Source organism: Mesitornis unicolor, unplaced genomic scaffold, assembly GCF_000695765.1.
Source record: "Mesitornis unicolor isolate BGI_N332 unplaced genomic scaffold, ASM69576v1 Scaffold55110, whole genome shotgun sequence".
Lineage (NCBI taxonomy): Eukaryota > Metazoa > Chordata > Aves > Mesitornithiformes > Mesitornithidae > Mesitornis > Mesitornis unicolor.
The window spans coordinates 1-16,194 of record NW_010159978.1 but is presented as its reverse complement, the minus strand read 5'-3'; the positions used below and the strand labels follow the sequence as shown (position 1 = coordinate 16,194).

Here is a 16,194-nt window from a genome sequence, read left to right as displayed (position 1 = left end):
GTGTTCCTTGGTAACAGGAACCCCAACACCTGCATCACATTTCTCACTTGTACATGTGACATTGGCTTGCCTTCTGAAATTTCTGCCTGACAGTTAAAAACTAGGTTTCAAAGATATCAAAGAGAGGCCACAGGGTGTACGCTAGAGCATTGATTGTTTATTGGTTACAATTTAATACAAATACTGGCATGTCTAAGTGGTGCTTCTGCTTCCTACAAACACTACCTTGAAACCTCTGAAAGTGTGCACCAGTTCTCGTCTCCTGCATAGATACATTTGCAATAACTAAGAAAAAAAGTATAAATTATTGCTGCATTTGAAGGTGGAAAACTGCAATTTCAAGATGATATTTTTCTGCGAAGAAGAACATTCATCCATATTAAAACCACATTGTATCATATTGATCACATTTTGCTCGCACATAAATCAGAAAATGAAATCTCTCTGAATTTTGCTGGAAGTTTAGATATTTAGTAACACAAAGGAGTGCTCACAATAAACGAGGAGGTAAATAAAAAGCAGGTAAATAAAAAAAGAAGGTAAATAAACAATTAAAATATGTCAAAAATCCCTCCACCATTTTAACAACATCGAGGCCTGGATTACAGCCCATCAGTCATATCTCGTTTCATATTTATTGTGCCGTGTCATCAGTCACATGTATTACTAACACTCTGTTTTCCTGTGCATTGGGAAAGGAATTTTGCAAGGTATGTTGTGCACACTTAGCTTCTTCCAATTTTGTGATTAATAGCCACTAATATTATTTACCTTGTTTCTTCAATTTATTTGAAAATGTAGGCTAATTCAAAACTGGTGGACCAGGAGAAAACTACGACAAGAGTATGGCACACAGAGAAAAACAAGCTTCCCACAGTGGGAAAAGGACTACAACCTGCAACCTATGAATGCTTATGGACTCTTTGATGAATACCTAGAAATGAGTATGGCACTGACCTTAGTTTTCTCTTTCACTGGATTTTAATGTTGTTGCTTTTTTGTTGATGTGGGCTGCTGTATTCTTTTAATTATTGCTGTATGAAGCTAAAGAGGCTGCAAAATGGTTTTCATCCTCACAAGTCAGGTAAAGAAAGGGAATGAGTTCGTAAGAACCAAACTAAACCAGTGTAGCTGACCACACTACTGCTGGTTTGCTGAACTTGCATCTATTGAACATTTCTCATTCTGACTCTGTGTGGCGAAGGTCATTTTCCAAACTGGGGCCCACCTCTTCACCTGCATACATTTATGAAGAGCTTTGCTGTTATTTATTAAAGGAAATTCCCTTGGGCTTTTATTGTTAAACTGTGTGGTACAGACCTGGATGCTTGTTTATGTTTTAAATTCACCATTATTTACTATCTCACATTTACAAAGTAGCTTGTCTGCCAAAAGGCATTGTTTTATCCAGAGGAGAGGGGAGGATAACTGCTCAAAGAAATGTTAAAGAGCAAGACCTTTTGCTCTGTGTGACTGAACTGTGTATGTCGTTATTTTTTTCTTTTATCCCTTATACAATTCAAATTAATGGGAAATTTGGCAGTCTGAAAATCTGCCTCTAGAAACTTATACAAAGTTTCAAACTGCTGCCCATCTGTACTATAAAAAGGAATGTGTTTGCCCCTAATCTTTGCAGGTATTGAGAGATCCTAGTTGGTGCCAGAGTAAAAGTGTCCCTGTCTAAAAACGGAGATTGTAAACCTCCAAACTTCGCTCCAAATAACAAAATCTAGATGTTGCTGTCCATCCCAGGGACAGATACGTATTTGTTCTTGTCACGCTTGCTCTGAACTTTTGGCAAGGAATTGCTATACCGGTGTCACTAGACTCTTGAACGGTATGACTTAATAAGAAATGTTTGTGTATATATACATAATGTTTGAATATATTATTTGGTATCTTAGACTTTGGGACTATTACTTAACAGTTATACTGTGATCTTTCCTTTTTCTTGCCTAGTTCTTCAATTTGGGTTCACAACCATTTTTGTGGCAGCTTTTCCACTGGCACCACTTCTGGCCTTACTTAACAATATTATTGAAATTCGGCTTGATGCATACAAATTTGTTACCCAGTGGAGAAGACCTTTAGCTTCAAGAGCCAAAGATATAGGTGAGCATTTTGTATGTGTGTTTGTTATATATGTGTGTTATTTTTAAGGCAAAGCATTGACCACTTCAAGTAGGAGCAGATTAAGGTATTTTCAGTCATCTTCCCCATTAACAACACACAATTTGATTGTTCTAAAAAGCTTCAGTTACCTGAAGGCAATCTACTTATGCAATCGATTGCCTATATTGGAAAATGCCTTTAATGATTTTCTGGGTGACTTAACAGCCAGGATGTTTTAACGAAGTGATCAGTGTTCTCTGCAGATTTTTCCTTGTGGCAGACACACTGTGTGAACACATGCTGCTGCTCAGTTGGGATGTAACAACCAGACAGGGCAGCTGAAACATGAAAGTAAAGTTAAAGTGGCCACTATCCTGTAAGGGACCTTTGTGTTTTATATTTAACTGGCCAAAACCAAGCTCCCCTGTGACTAAGCAGCTATACTCACTGGGTCCTTGATGGGTCAGACAGGGTGGGTCTGAATCCCAAGAGACAACTTGCTCCCGGTGAGGCACACCTACATTGCTAAACACAGCATTCACATGACTTTGAGGTCACCCAGCTACACACTACTGCAAGGGCTCTCCAAACATATTTTGACTACAAATCTCTTCTGTCCTTGCGGCGTGTAAAAGCAGAACACCTTTAGGAAGGACTCTGTAAAACAAAGTCTTCTGCCCAACACCGAGTCCCTGGTGTCTTTGGAGGAGTAAATAGGATACCTCGCTGCCCATCTGCATTGCAAGAAACAGTAGCCCACACCATGACATATCAGAAGCTCAGGCTTTGTGCTCTCAGAATGGTCTACCATGTACCTGAAGTCTGTGTCTGTGTAAAGCTTTGTATGTGAGCAATGTGAATATATGAGTTTAGGTACAAGCCTGGACATCAGCCAGTATGCAGCGTACACTGCAGAGACAGTTCCTGAATAAACAGTTCTATAACGTGAATAATAAAAGCACAGAAAAATTGATTTCTCAAAATTGGTTGCATTCAATCCCTATTCAGTGAAGTTTTCAGGAACAGCTTGATGCCTCATTAAAATCAACGGATATATCTAACCTTCCTTTGGTGTGGTTCTCGGTGATGGTCCTCATGACCAGAGTTGCTGTGTGTCTCTACCACAAGATCTGTCAGATGGTTGAGGATAGGCCAGAAACCCCAGGTGTTGCCTAGGGGCTGTGTGCCATTGTATAGCATTAGCATACTGTGAAGATTTTGATGCCTATAGGTACACTCTGACCAGCTGTGCACAAGTTACACACAAGGCCCCTGTGACAGGTAGATCATGTATTGCACATATTCATGGCTGACCTGGCAAACCCTCCTCAAAGGCTTGGTAGCCATCATCATAAGCAGGGAGATTTACAGAACTTCTTAAAACTGCCCACATGGTTACATGGCTTGGCAGAGCCAAAGTCTCCATGGTCATTTTTGTGGCTTCCTTGAGATTATTTGCAGGGTAAGCATAATTCCCACTCAGTGGGACCAGAAATCTGATCCACGAAGGTTCTGCTGTTGAATAACAAAATTTAAGTTTTACTCAGTGACTCTTGGAGAGAAACTACATAAGAAGACCTAGGGTGGTGGGGACAACTGCTTCAGAGCATGAAGTATCTCAGGCTCTTTGGTCCTTGTTTTTCCTGGAACTAACATACTCTCCTTGTTGAACAGGAATCTGGTACGGGATCCTGGAAGGCATTGGAATTCTTTCTGTTATCACAAATGCATTTGTTATAGCTGTGACATCAGATTTCATCCCTCGCCTTGTTTATGCTTACAAATATGGACCTTGTGCTGGCCAAGGAGAAGCTGGACAAAAGTAAGGTTTTCTTTGAGAAAACAGATGCTCACGAAAATTGCTTACTACTTGAATAGTTACAGCAGCACTTTCTGTGTATGTTCTGATTCCACTAACCCAAATTTGTGGCTTGTGCTTAGATAACAGATATCAGCCATAGCTATTGATGATTTGCATATTCACAGAATGGGTTGCTGAGTGACTGTAATTTATGACGTTTATGCAAGGAAAACATTGCAGAGCTGTTACAGAGGTTTGGGGTGCATAACAGTATGCTGCACAAGCTGCACTTTCCAGCTGGTGTACATGGATATAACCCTCTTTTCCTTCTGAAGAGATGCTGATATTTATCAGTTACGGATTTCATGAGCATTTTAAACGTATTCACTAGGCTTTTTTTCCTGATGTAGTATTCAGCATATATTGCTCAAAAAAAAGCAGACTCTAACAAGAGGAAGCAATTCCCAACTAATAAATCAAGATACACTTACAGAGTAAAGTAATTTGTTTTTCTTCTAAAACTAGAGGCCTTAGATTAAACCTTTCAGGAGACATTTGTGAACTGAATCCCTGGTGCCTAAGTGGATTTTCTTTTAGTGTTGCTAAACACTGAGATTGTATTAGCGGGTGCACACTACCAGCAAGTACAAGTATAGCTGCTACATGGCAACTTGTAAAATCTAGGCTGTTGGACTTGGGGAAGGTCATTGAATCCAGTGAACACAAATAGACAGAGTTTGCAGATTATGTCCTAGCAGCTCCATTAGCAAGGACCCTACTGTTCAAAGAAACTCAAGCTAAAGAGTAGACAGTGACAGAGAGCTTACATTCTGCTATTAGACATATGGCAGATTGATTTTTCTTCCCTGCTACAGACAGAGAGTTCTGTTGCTGCCTTTTTGCTGTCTTTTGGTTGTCAATACTGTTTAATCACACTGATGGAAGAAGGGCAGCTGGTGCAGCAGCTCCTGATTAGCAGCACTGCTAACTTGCTGTCCTGCAAGGAGTTTGGCATTTTAGTCGGTGCCAGAGGAAATGTTCCATTTATTTTCATGAAGAATTAAAGTCCCTTCACAGGTAAAAGGTTTGGTGTGGTGCCAGTTGTTCCTGAGCATGTGCCTCTGCTTCTGCCATTATGAAGATCCATAGGACATTGAGGCACCATCAGCAACTTTCCTTGATACTGATTTTCTCAGGACCACTGTGCATGAAAAAATAACACCTTTAGAAATTTTATTTTAATGAACACTCAAATATGACTCACTGGGTTTGAAACAAATTCTGCATAAGAGAAGTAGCTTGGCTCACAGAGGAGGCTCTTATCTTTTCACAAACCTCTTGTACAGTTTTCACACTTCTGCTTTTCTGAGTGAATTTCTAGATGAAATCATCAGACAGTAATCCTTTGAAGGAGCCAACTTGCATAAAACCTATTTATGTCAGTATTCTGCTTATTGTTATTAATAAGTACTGTTACAAAAGCAGGAAGCTATTAAAAATCCGCAGGAATAACGAATTTTCTCAAATAAAGGAGTCAGGAACATTGCTATTGAATCACTTAAATGAGAGAGGTGCTTTTTTTGTTCAAAAAACATCTGTAGCTATTAGATCCATATGACACCCAGTGATACTAGAAAAATATTGTAATTAAATGAAGTTCCAAATCCAATCAATATGGAGATTTTGAGACAAAGCCAGATGGTGTTTAAATGTAATTTCTCAAAGACTGTAAAATCCATAGTTTAAAAAAACCCAACCCTTGCTGTGCATTATACTCTGCATGAAACTGAGCAATGTGCCTAGACTTTCCTGTGCTTGGGCAGTACAGAGTGTGCAGCACAGGGAACTTGCCATATCTCTCCTCAGCCATATCAACACCAATCTTGCAATGACTCCCACAGCCTTTCGTCAGGCAACGTATGTTCTCCTACTCAGCATCGTCCAAACTCTGCCTGACCCTCCCAGTGCTCAGCCACTGTGGGATCTTTTAGTACTAAGTTCCTCTAATTAACTGGACATTTTGCAACTTATTTTAAGTGTTCTGCATTTCCATCTGATTTAATGTCCCTTTGTGCCAGTACCATGAGGGTAACAGTGGCAATATTCTGATTATCTTTCTAGTGCTACTCATTATTTTCTCTACCTCTATTGTGTCACATTTTAGGTGACTTTTCAAAAGTAACCAGTTCCAGTCTTTACCATTTCTTCTCCCATAGAAATCTACCATTGCTTCACTTTTATTGTCCATCTGACCTACTTGAGCATTTATTTTATATTGCCTCAACATCCCTTTCAAATATTAATAAGCATCACAGTTTTACTGCTGAATTCATCATACCCAGCAAATCCTCCTGGGTGCAACAGTTAATGGGAAAATGTTGCTGTGTCCTGACCACAGGATTTTTTCCCCTCTAGGTGTATGGTTGGCTATGTCAATGCAAGTTTATCGGTATTTCTGGTGTCTGACTTTGAAAACCGGTCAGAGCCAACATCAAATGGAAGTGAATTTTCTGGTTCGCCATTAAAATATTGCAGGTAAGTATCTGATCAAAATACCTCTCTGCTTTAAGATGTTGCAAAGGAGAAGCATCAGGATAAATTTTGTGTTAGAACTGATTTCAGAATTTAAAGCACCATAATGGAAATAATTAACTGTGCTATTCAGGGACATGCTCATGGTACAGGTTGGCTGTTGCCTGCATGATTCCTTCCTTAGGTACAGGAGAAGCCAAAAAGTGGATATCTGGCAGGTGTTCCTAATGCAGGACTTCTATGGTGTCATGACTTGAATCAGACAAAACAATTGTGTAGAAATATGGTATCAAAGGGCCAATAATAGGTGACTGATTACTTAGGTACCAGTGAGATGAAACTGTAATCAGATTATAGCATAGCACATGCACAAGGAAGTCAAGGTTGCACAGTAGTGACCACACTGAGTTATTTCACAGCTCTGCCAGGCATAAACAGGGTCTGTCCTAAACAGCCTTTATGAAACCTCAAATCCAGCACTTCCTAATTGCTGAATGTCATTGCTTACAGCTGTAATTATTAGTAATAAACATATACTTGGGGTTTGAACCAAAATCAAATGAGCAGTTAATTATCCATATGTCTTTGTCCTCAGCCAACTGATTGGAGAAACAGCAGTCTGAGATTAGTCTGTAATGTTAAATTTGCACCTGATTAATTTTAATGGCCCAAAGAATCAAGGATCTACATAAAGGCCTTAAATGGGGTCCTAACCAAAAATACCAAACAATAAGTACAGCTACCATTTTCTTATTGCAACATTGGTTTACAAGCATGAGTCCTGGTAGCTGCAGATACATTTAGTCCCAGTATTTTTACTGTGAAGAATTAAAATATCCTTTCATGAGTGCCCAAAGAACACAATATACTCTGTGGTACAGCAGAAGTCAGTAATACTTTGTGATATCCTGACATGTTTAATAATAATAATAAGTCTAAGTGGTACAGCATAATGAACCAGGGAGGTGGCATTAATCCTTTTGTTTAACTAACCGATATTTAAGACTGTTGCAACTTATTTGGCAGAAAGAACATTCCAATGTGAAATCCATAGATAACATTTTATGTGGAGCAGAACCACTTTGAGAAACTTCATTCTGCGTTGTTTGCCACAGCACCATTTAATAATGTTTTGTAATTCTGATCATTCTCTTTCCCCTTGTTAATTCCTTTCTTTCCCAAGTTCTGACATGAGGCTGCTGCTACGTAAAGCCGATGGTGGAAATCCCATCAATAAAAAAAGTTGTCCCCTCAATATCCCATAAACAGAACACTATTAAAATTGGTGCCATAAATCTCCAGAAGATAAATCTGTTTTTTGGGGGGACGCTGAATTGTTATATATATATATATCTACCCTTGAAAGAAAATTAACATCTTTCTTTAGCTGAGTTTATCAGCTACTTAACCCACCCAAATTCTGCTAAAACATCAATCATTTTAATTGCACTTCAAGACAGATATTGATAGTGAAGTAAGGAAATAGTATGTTCTACTGTGCAATAGTGTAGGCATTTTTCCAGGAAGGCAGTCTGAACAAAAAACAGTGGCCATATTCAGTTAACTTCTGTTCATCTGGAACTCAGATGGTGCCATGCTATTCTGGTTGGTTATAAAAGGTTTCCCCATTTCTTCATGCGTAGTGCTTGGTTCCTAGCAAGTAACAAAAAGGGGACATACTCTACTGACGTGAGACTTGGACCAGGGCCTTCTGTTTTCAGGATGCTTAGGATATTGTAAAACATTCTAAACTATGAATTCAGCATGCTGCTTGCAGAAGAGAAGATCATGTCAGTGTTAAGAATGTGCACTGGAAGTACTGCAACTTAAGAGAGCTTTGTTGCTGACTTAGATGTCAAGACACAGTTTATTTCATTATGTGTAGCACCCTCTGCAATCTATGAAGGTGAACCTTCAGGGAGTAATGCAGTTTATCATAGAGATGAAATAACATTTTTTTTCTTTTGCTCATCTGAGTTTTCTTTAGTTTCTTAAAACTAACCTAGAAGTCAAGCTTAAGTGTATTATTTACCACAGTATTTTCAGTATTGTTTATAATGGGTTTTCTGTCACATCTAGGAAAACAATTTTTACACTACCTTTAAATTAAGTTTCTGCAATAGTATTTTGGAATTAACATACTGCAAGTAGAAATGGACTATAGACTGTGAAACTTAAACAGATTCATGATCTGTTAATGTAGTTTTGCAGTCTTCCTGCATCCAGCTTTCCCAATAGATATCTCTAGTTACTTTATTGAGACCTAAATTCTTTAAAGAAACATTCTGTGAGACAAGGCACTAGATCTCTTTCTTACACAGCCCTTGCCCTGTTGGTATACCAAGAGGTGCAGATCTGGCTCCAATGAAGTCATACTTTATACTGGGGACGGCCAGCTAATTGACCAACAGCCAGATGGAGCCCATGAGGCAGTCTTACATGGATTTTGGGAGGGCTGTCAGGCTGACAATATTGAGGACATTTATGGGTTTAAAATGAACTTGTAGTGGGAAGAAAGTGGGCCTCAAAACAGCAAAGCATCCCACCTTGCTTCATGTTCTGAGGAGGTGCATGCAAGGCACATGTTGCACTGTCAAGGGAGCTGCTTCAGGGTGAAACCACTGGTGCTGAGCATCCAGCATCCTCTGTATTTGCATCAGCAGTTTCACTTCACTGGTCTGGTCCTTTGCACTGAATTTCCATTAGCAGGTGCAGTATGAAGTGCATTCCAGGAGTGCATTTTACTGTTAGGTTTCATTTGGGTGAAGCAAAGCATGGCAAAAAGAGGTGATCACAACACTTGCTTCAAAAGCACACGCCTGATCTGAAGCATAGTGCAGGCCCAGCCTAAGAAGTAAGCAGTGTTGTAGTAACTTGTACAGTCTGAACTGAGATAGTTTTGGTGCAGAAAACACAATGATCAAGAGCAACTGGGTTTTGGGTTTGCCTTCCTCACAGGCAGCAGGGAGGGAGCTTGCTAACTGCAGTACTTTGCTTGTCTTTCAGGTACAGGGACTACCGAGACCCTCCTCACTCCCCAGTGCCCTATGGTTACACACTGCAGTTCTGGCATGTCTTAGCAGCACGGTTGGCTTTCATTATTGTATTTGAGGTCAGTGACCACTCAGGTAGCAAGTGTGTTTGTTTCTCTGTTTTAACAAAAACAACAAAATGAAACTAATTTCCCTTTGAAACGTTTTCATTGGGCTGATCCATGATGGCAGCTGTTTAGATTTTTTGTGTTAGTTTCTGCTGTTTATATTGTACTTTTTATACTCAGATCTGTTTTCTGAACAGTCACTAGTAATTATATTCTAACAAAAAGGGGAATGCAACACTTTGAAAACTATAACAGTGACTTCCCAAGAGGGGAACTAAATTAAGCTTTTATTTACTGTCTATGTTCTGGCATTCGTATCCTGACTAGACTGGGAAGTGGTATACAGCTGAGTGTGTGAGCAATGGGTGAAGGAACATGTGAAGAAAAGATGACAACTGAACAACTGAAAAATAAAGATAGTTTAAGTTACAGTATTTACACATCTAGCTTTTCTACCCTTATTTTTAATACCATTCATTTGTCCAATGATTTGCATCACAAAGATTATGACAATTAAAAGGATTCGATACCTTTGCCAATGTTCATAATATGTTATGTTCATAATATACTTACTGACAGTATCTCAGAAATCTTTAAGACAAACAAGAGAAGATAACACCAACTTCACATGACTGGTATTCCCATGCCGATTTTGAAAAAGAAAGACAGAAAGGTAGATAAATAGGATGGCATCATTTCCAAAACAAAATGCAGCTCTTAAGGCCTGAATTTCAGGTGCCTGAATATTCCTGCCAGAAACTAGGGGCTCAGCATCTCTCCAGCACATTTGAAATGCCTTTTACACTGTGAAAAAGCTAAACAGGGAACAAATTGTTTGTAAAAACATTTTACTCAGTCCTCTGCTCTGAAATCATAACAACAGGGCATCCAACACAGATATGGAAGCTGTAATCACTCTAAATTATTGGCATAATGTTCATGAGCACATAATGCATTTCTGACTCTCAGTACTGTGTAAATTCAGTCTGAACTGAGCTTTCAAAGCACCTTTTGGATCACAGAACAGAAGCATTTGAACTAGAGTAAAGTTCAAGGGGAAACAATTTCTAGATTATGTCTTGCATAGGGGTGTCTTGGTGGCTCAGCAGAAGCCCAAGGACTGCAGTGCATTTCCCCCGATTGTCATTTTCAGCCCTTCCCAGACAAAGGGGGAATATGGCACTGCAGTTTGGGCTGCCTCCTTCCCCTACACTGGCCTAACTCATTAGAGGTTGGCCCTAAGGAGATCAGCTTTTCCATCATGTCTGCCACATTGAGGGAAAACTTAGGGGAAAGAGAGAAAGATCTGATAGAGGCCTGCTGGTCTTGGTCTCTTTGTTTCTTGAGCTGTCAGTTCTGAAGGTATCTGTCTCCAAAAAGGACTACAAGAAGGGCCTCAGCAGGGCAGCCTAAGCAGTTTTAAGATTAAAGAGAGCCTGGCTTCTTGATACATGCATGGCATAAAGGCAACATGACACACAGGCAAAGATAACTGAGGCAAGAACCTGCTCAAGTCTCAGTACACAGCCAAATTTGCAACTTGCTGTGGAATAGCTTTTAGTACCTGCCCAATACCTGCACAAGAGAATTTCATTTCCTTTCCCCCAGCCGAAGTCATAGGCTGGCTCATAGCTGTCTCCCTCAACAGAGGCCACTGCTTATTGGCACTGCAAAGGGTTTCCTTAACTATATCTAAAAGGGAATTGCAGCAGAAACCATGACTGTCTTTCTCTACGGGAAACACTAATGAGCATATTGTGATTGCTACAGCAATTGCAGTAAAAGATTGCGCTAAGTGATAAGTGATGCAAGGTCAGTTTTCTCATAGATTAACTACCTACCTAAGCTCAGACATCTTTTTGTCACTGCGGGTATGGTTATTTTGAATATCTTGACCTGCCTCAAAAACAAACAAAAGTATTTCCTACCACTGCAAAAGGAATTATTTGTCCAGGCTAAACTGACAGAAGCAGCCTTTTTTCTTTTTTTCTTTATTTTTTTAGATTTGGTAAAAAAAACCGCAATTGAAGTATTGCAGGTTTATTTCTCATAAAGGAAGAATACATGGTAAAACTTGTTACATTTTCTTTTCGGTGGCTTTCAAAGGAGGGTTCTGCTTGGAGGAGAAGAAATACCTTTATTTCTCCAATCTCGAATGAGTGTCCTTTCTGAGATGGAGGATTTTTCTGTTTCTCTGCTCCTCCTCTCAGGTGGAGTGAGTAAACCTCCAGGCAGCATCTTTGATCAAACGAAAAAAAAAGGACACTCAAGCAATCCTCGCCCATGACACTCAAGCTGTGCTGTGGCATGCCTAAAACATGAGGGACTAAGGATCAGTTACCTTGTATTTAATTGTGATGTTTAGTAAATGGGAATATGTCTTTAGATGAGAAACACAATATAGGAAAAACTGTTTCGTTTTGCATAGGTAATTCGTTGGTTCTGATACTGATGCAAGGGTTTTCTGGCAACAGGAAAGCATTATGTCATTTGATCTTCCTCTTCCTGCAGAGCAATCCACTAATACCTGGCTCTGTCCAAACAACCTTACAGCAAATCATGACCTCAGGGATTTGAACACACAGGTCATACAACAGTTTTGAAGCTTTATTTGAACCCAGCTGCTCATAACCTTTGCTGCAATCCATACACCACTGACTTTGCCTGGAGTTTTTATTAGGAAAAAGCTTCATGGTTTGGTTTCTTCAAATTTAGTAGTGGATTTAGATCTAACACATCATCTTCTGTGAATTGGAAGGAGAAGGTTTTCAGGAAATAAGGAAAGTACTTGTGTTCTTCCTAAGATTTTAATTTTTCATCCTTTTTTCGTTTTCACAGCACCTTGTCTTTTGCATAAAACACCTGATTTCCTACTTAATCCCAGATCTCCCAAAAGATCTGAGAGATCGAATGAGGAGAGAAAAGTACCTGATTCAGGAAATGATGTATGAAGCTGAACTAGAACGCCTGCAGAAAGAGCGGAAGGAAAGGAAGAAGAACGGAAAATCTTATCACAATGAGTGGCCATGATGGGGTGAGGAAGAAACTGCTTAAAAGAAGATAGGAATTCTGTTTATAAAACTTTCCTGGTTTTCTACAGTGGAGAGTGCACTGAAAAGAATAGTGAAGCAATGTTGTGCGCACTTAGCACACGTGCACCCATATTTAATGGGGTGCATATTGTCATAAGCCCTTTGAAATTAGAGGTCTTGCAAGGCTTAGTCTTCTCCAGAGCTAATGTCAGCATGAGCAGATCAGACCAATGCTTAAGTCTCTGCACTCTTTCTGGGAACTCTCAGGCCTTGACTTAAATCCAAGGCCCTGAACTTCAAAGCAGTTACATATCTTACAGTGCTTTACAGAACTCAGTGGTCTTATGGCTCCTTCTCATGACCAAGTTGCTGCTTCATATCCAGTGACTGCACATTGGCAACATGGCAGTACTTGGCCATGTGTGTGGCCACCTCCTACAGCACGTGCATGGCAACGTTGCCCTCTTCCACAGAGGACTAAGCTGTGTTAGCTTGCGTTTACCAAGAGTTAAGGTCACATACGTGGACCATTTCCATTACTCCAGCAACACTGAAGTATTTTTTAGGAGGAGATGCTTGATCATTAATCTAATACACTGGCTTAACAATGCTGAGAAAATCAGGTGTGCGAAAGTGATGGTAGATGGCCAAGCATCTAACTGTGGCCAGAGGTATCTAACTGTAGGGTCATTTATTTGGAAATGATACTGTGAAAATTTGGTAATATGTTTTAAAGATTTGAACAGTGCCTTTTCAGCTATAGGACTGTCTGGTCTCTGAAGGAAACAAATCCAGCTAGGGCACGTTGCCCAGAGCTGTCCATGTATTTGTATTGCAAGATCATATTGAGGCCTCGTCAGAGGTTAGGGCGTATGATACACGTAACAGAAGACAGACTGTGTCTTAAAGACCTATTTGCATAAGTAAAACAAAATAAAAAACAACAGATGAACAAGGTCAGCAAAACAAAAGAAGACAGTCATCCAGAATCTCTACAATTGTGACATTTTATTTATTCATCCTTCCATTATCCTTCCCACAGGGTGGAGGGGAAAAATAAAACAACAGACTGTAGTATGCAATAGCTTGAAATCTTTCATGCAGAGCAACTCTACACAGGCTGCTGAATTAGGTTTGGGTGAAATGGGCCCATCTCTATCCTTTTGCAAATTCTTTATCATTAATAAATTATAAATTTCCTAGATCATTAACACAAAATAGTGGAGTTGTAGGTCTGAAGACTACATAAGTGTTGGATTGAGCAACATTATTTAAATAGCTGAGTGTTGCGAAAGCTTTACCACTTCTTGCCTCAAAGTGATAACACTGCACTTCTTGCAGAACATGCAGCGGCATAATGGGCCACAACATGAAGGTTTTAAGCCAAGACTAAAAATCCAAGTGGAAGCAAGCTTATGACCTGATGCAGACAGAGCTAGATACAAAACACTGGAGCTGATCCATTTGCTTAGCCCTTTTCCAAAGAACTGGACCTCCATAAAAATTATAACATTCTCAGAAATCTTAAGGAATTGTGACCTTGCTAGTTTGAAAATATTTAAGTGGGAGGAAAATTCAGCAAGTTGCTTCTACAAGTTCTCCTCAAAATCATTTGATATAATGGCTAGAATTTACCCTTCTGGACAAATCACACAATGCAAGACCCTATGGATGGATGCCTCAAGCTCCACAAGGCATCTGGACCACTTGCACCAAGACCCCATATTGCCAAATTAGATCTATTAACTTCTTTCCACTGCAAGGAAGAACCGTGCTATTTCCATACAGGGGTAGGTTTTCATGAAGGCTTCTATGGCTTGAAAAAGGAGAGGGAAGGAAGAAAATGTACGCACCCTCATCTCTGTAGCCACTGCCTGCCTACACTTTGCTTCCTCGCAGCAAGGGACCTCCTCCAGTAGTGACCCATCATCCTACGTGAAGAGGTCAAATAGCACAGCAGCTCCCATTTATCATGTGCTCCTGGCCCAAGCCTGAAGGTCCCATGCGACAACACAAACACTGAAGGAATTTCGGGATTAACCTGTTCTCTGTTGACTCGGTGCCAAACTAAGTGGGGAACACAACTAGTGGTTGTTGGGAATACTCCTGCCTAAGGAGGAAGTGAACATGTTCATCCTTGCTTCAGCTTACAGCAGCTATGGACACATCCCATGTGGGCAGTGGAGAAATGGGGGTATTTCTGTCTCTGTAAATAGGGGTTGGGGATCAGGCAATGGCATCTTCCAATGCACACATGCCAGAGGGGTTAGTATTTACCACCCACCACGTACGGGTAGGTACTGCACTGTCAGTCTGGGCCCTCCCAGGCAGCATTGCTGTGCAGAATCACATTCTGACCAAATTCACGTGAGCAATTGGATTCATTTGCATACCCTCTGTTTGATATCTAAAACAGCAGATGACAAGAGCTTAGAAACTGTTTGCTAAGTAGTAAAGTCAGCATGAGTCATGCATAAAAACAGTGTCACCCATATGAGTGTGAACCTTTACAAACTCCTGCAGTAAGATACAGCTTTGTCAATGTAGATCTGAGTAACTTCTGAGAACTTAACTGAAACGTAGTAGAATATAAACTGACTTCTACTCCAGAGGAATCACCACAATATAATGTGCCAAAATAGATAAAGTGCAGCAGAAATACAGTCGATAATAATTGCTTTTGAGACTAGTTTTCAGCATAGCTACATTGTGATGAATTTTCATGGCAATACGTTGCTAGAAGTTGTGTCCCGTTCTGTTCTAAATGAGAACATGAGGTGGCTGCTTACCGAGCCTGTGCTGAGTGTGATGCTAAAGGGGGCTCTGACCTCCTGGGCAGATCCTGAGTACATTTCTGTCGCTTAATGTTGACCAGGCAACCCATCGAGGTTTCTGCACTGCTGAATAGATTTCCCTTGAGTCCTTTAGAGCTGTACAGCAGAACACTCAGGAAAGATTACCCCCTTTAACTTATTTTATTAATTAGGAAAACATAATACAAATAATAGGCTAAAAATAATAAATGGAATTTTAATAGTCTCTAGATAGCAAATTTATGCCATTCCCTTCTTTCTGATCTGACAATGGGTTTTGTTTAAACCTCCAGGTGACCGTCCTATATGTTGTATACTTATTGCAGCTCCACAAAAGCACTACCTTCAAGGGAATGAGAAAAAATGCAACTTCAATGCATGCCACAGGCATTTTACATAGCAAGCAGGACAGCACACATCAAAGGATTTGCTGTGAAACCATCTTGCAATCAGCATAGGATTGATCTCCATAGACCACCCTTGACAGCAAGCATGTACTTCATGAGCAGTTACACGCCAGTTTTTAAAACCAAGGAAAAAAATTGTATATTGGGACTGTTTTTCAGCCTGTTTGCTACGTTTTTTGCATTCTGTCCCATGTTGGTTTTACAGACCTTAGAACAAAAAATGTAAATGAACAACCAGGATACTTTGGCAAAAGAAAAATCCTAGGTATAGAACATCATCTGTGTGCAAATCACCAAATACTCCAACAGAAACCCTGTTTACAAATCAGTCCTTTTTTATTTTAAATATTTCTGAGGGGAGTTATGTTATTTATCATATATATATATAATATATATA

The 16,194-nt window shown here is 39.9% G+C and overlaps 1 protein-coding gene across 1 annotated transcript; it reads left to right on the top strand.

Annotated features, from left to right (window-relative positions):
* Positions 1-801: 801 nt before the first annotated feature.
* Positions 802-12,575, top strand: LOC104543617 (anoctamin-4; the record flags this gene model as incomplete). Its single annotated transcript, XM_010188275.1, has 6 exons — positions 802-944; positions 1,960-2,112; positions 3,787-3,934; positions 6,329-6,448; positions 9,452-9,557; positions 12,384-12,575. Coding segments are annotated over 6 exons (862 nt in total), but the record flags the coding sequence as incomplete, so codon positions are not given.
* Positions 12,576-16,194: the final 3,619 nt, after the last annotated feature.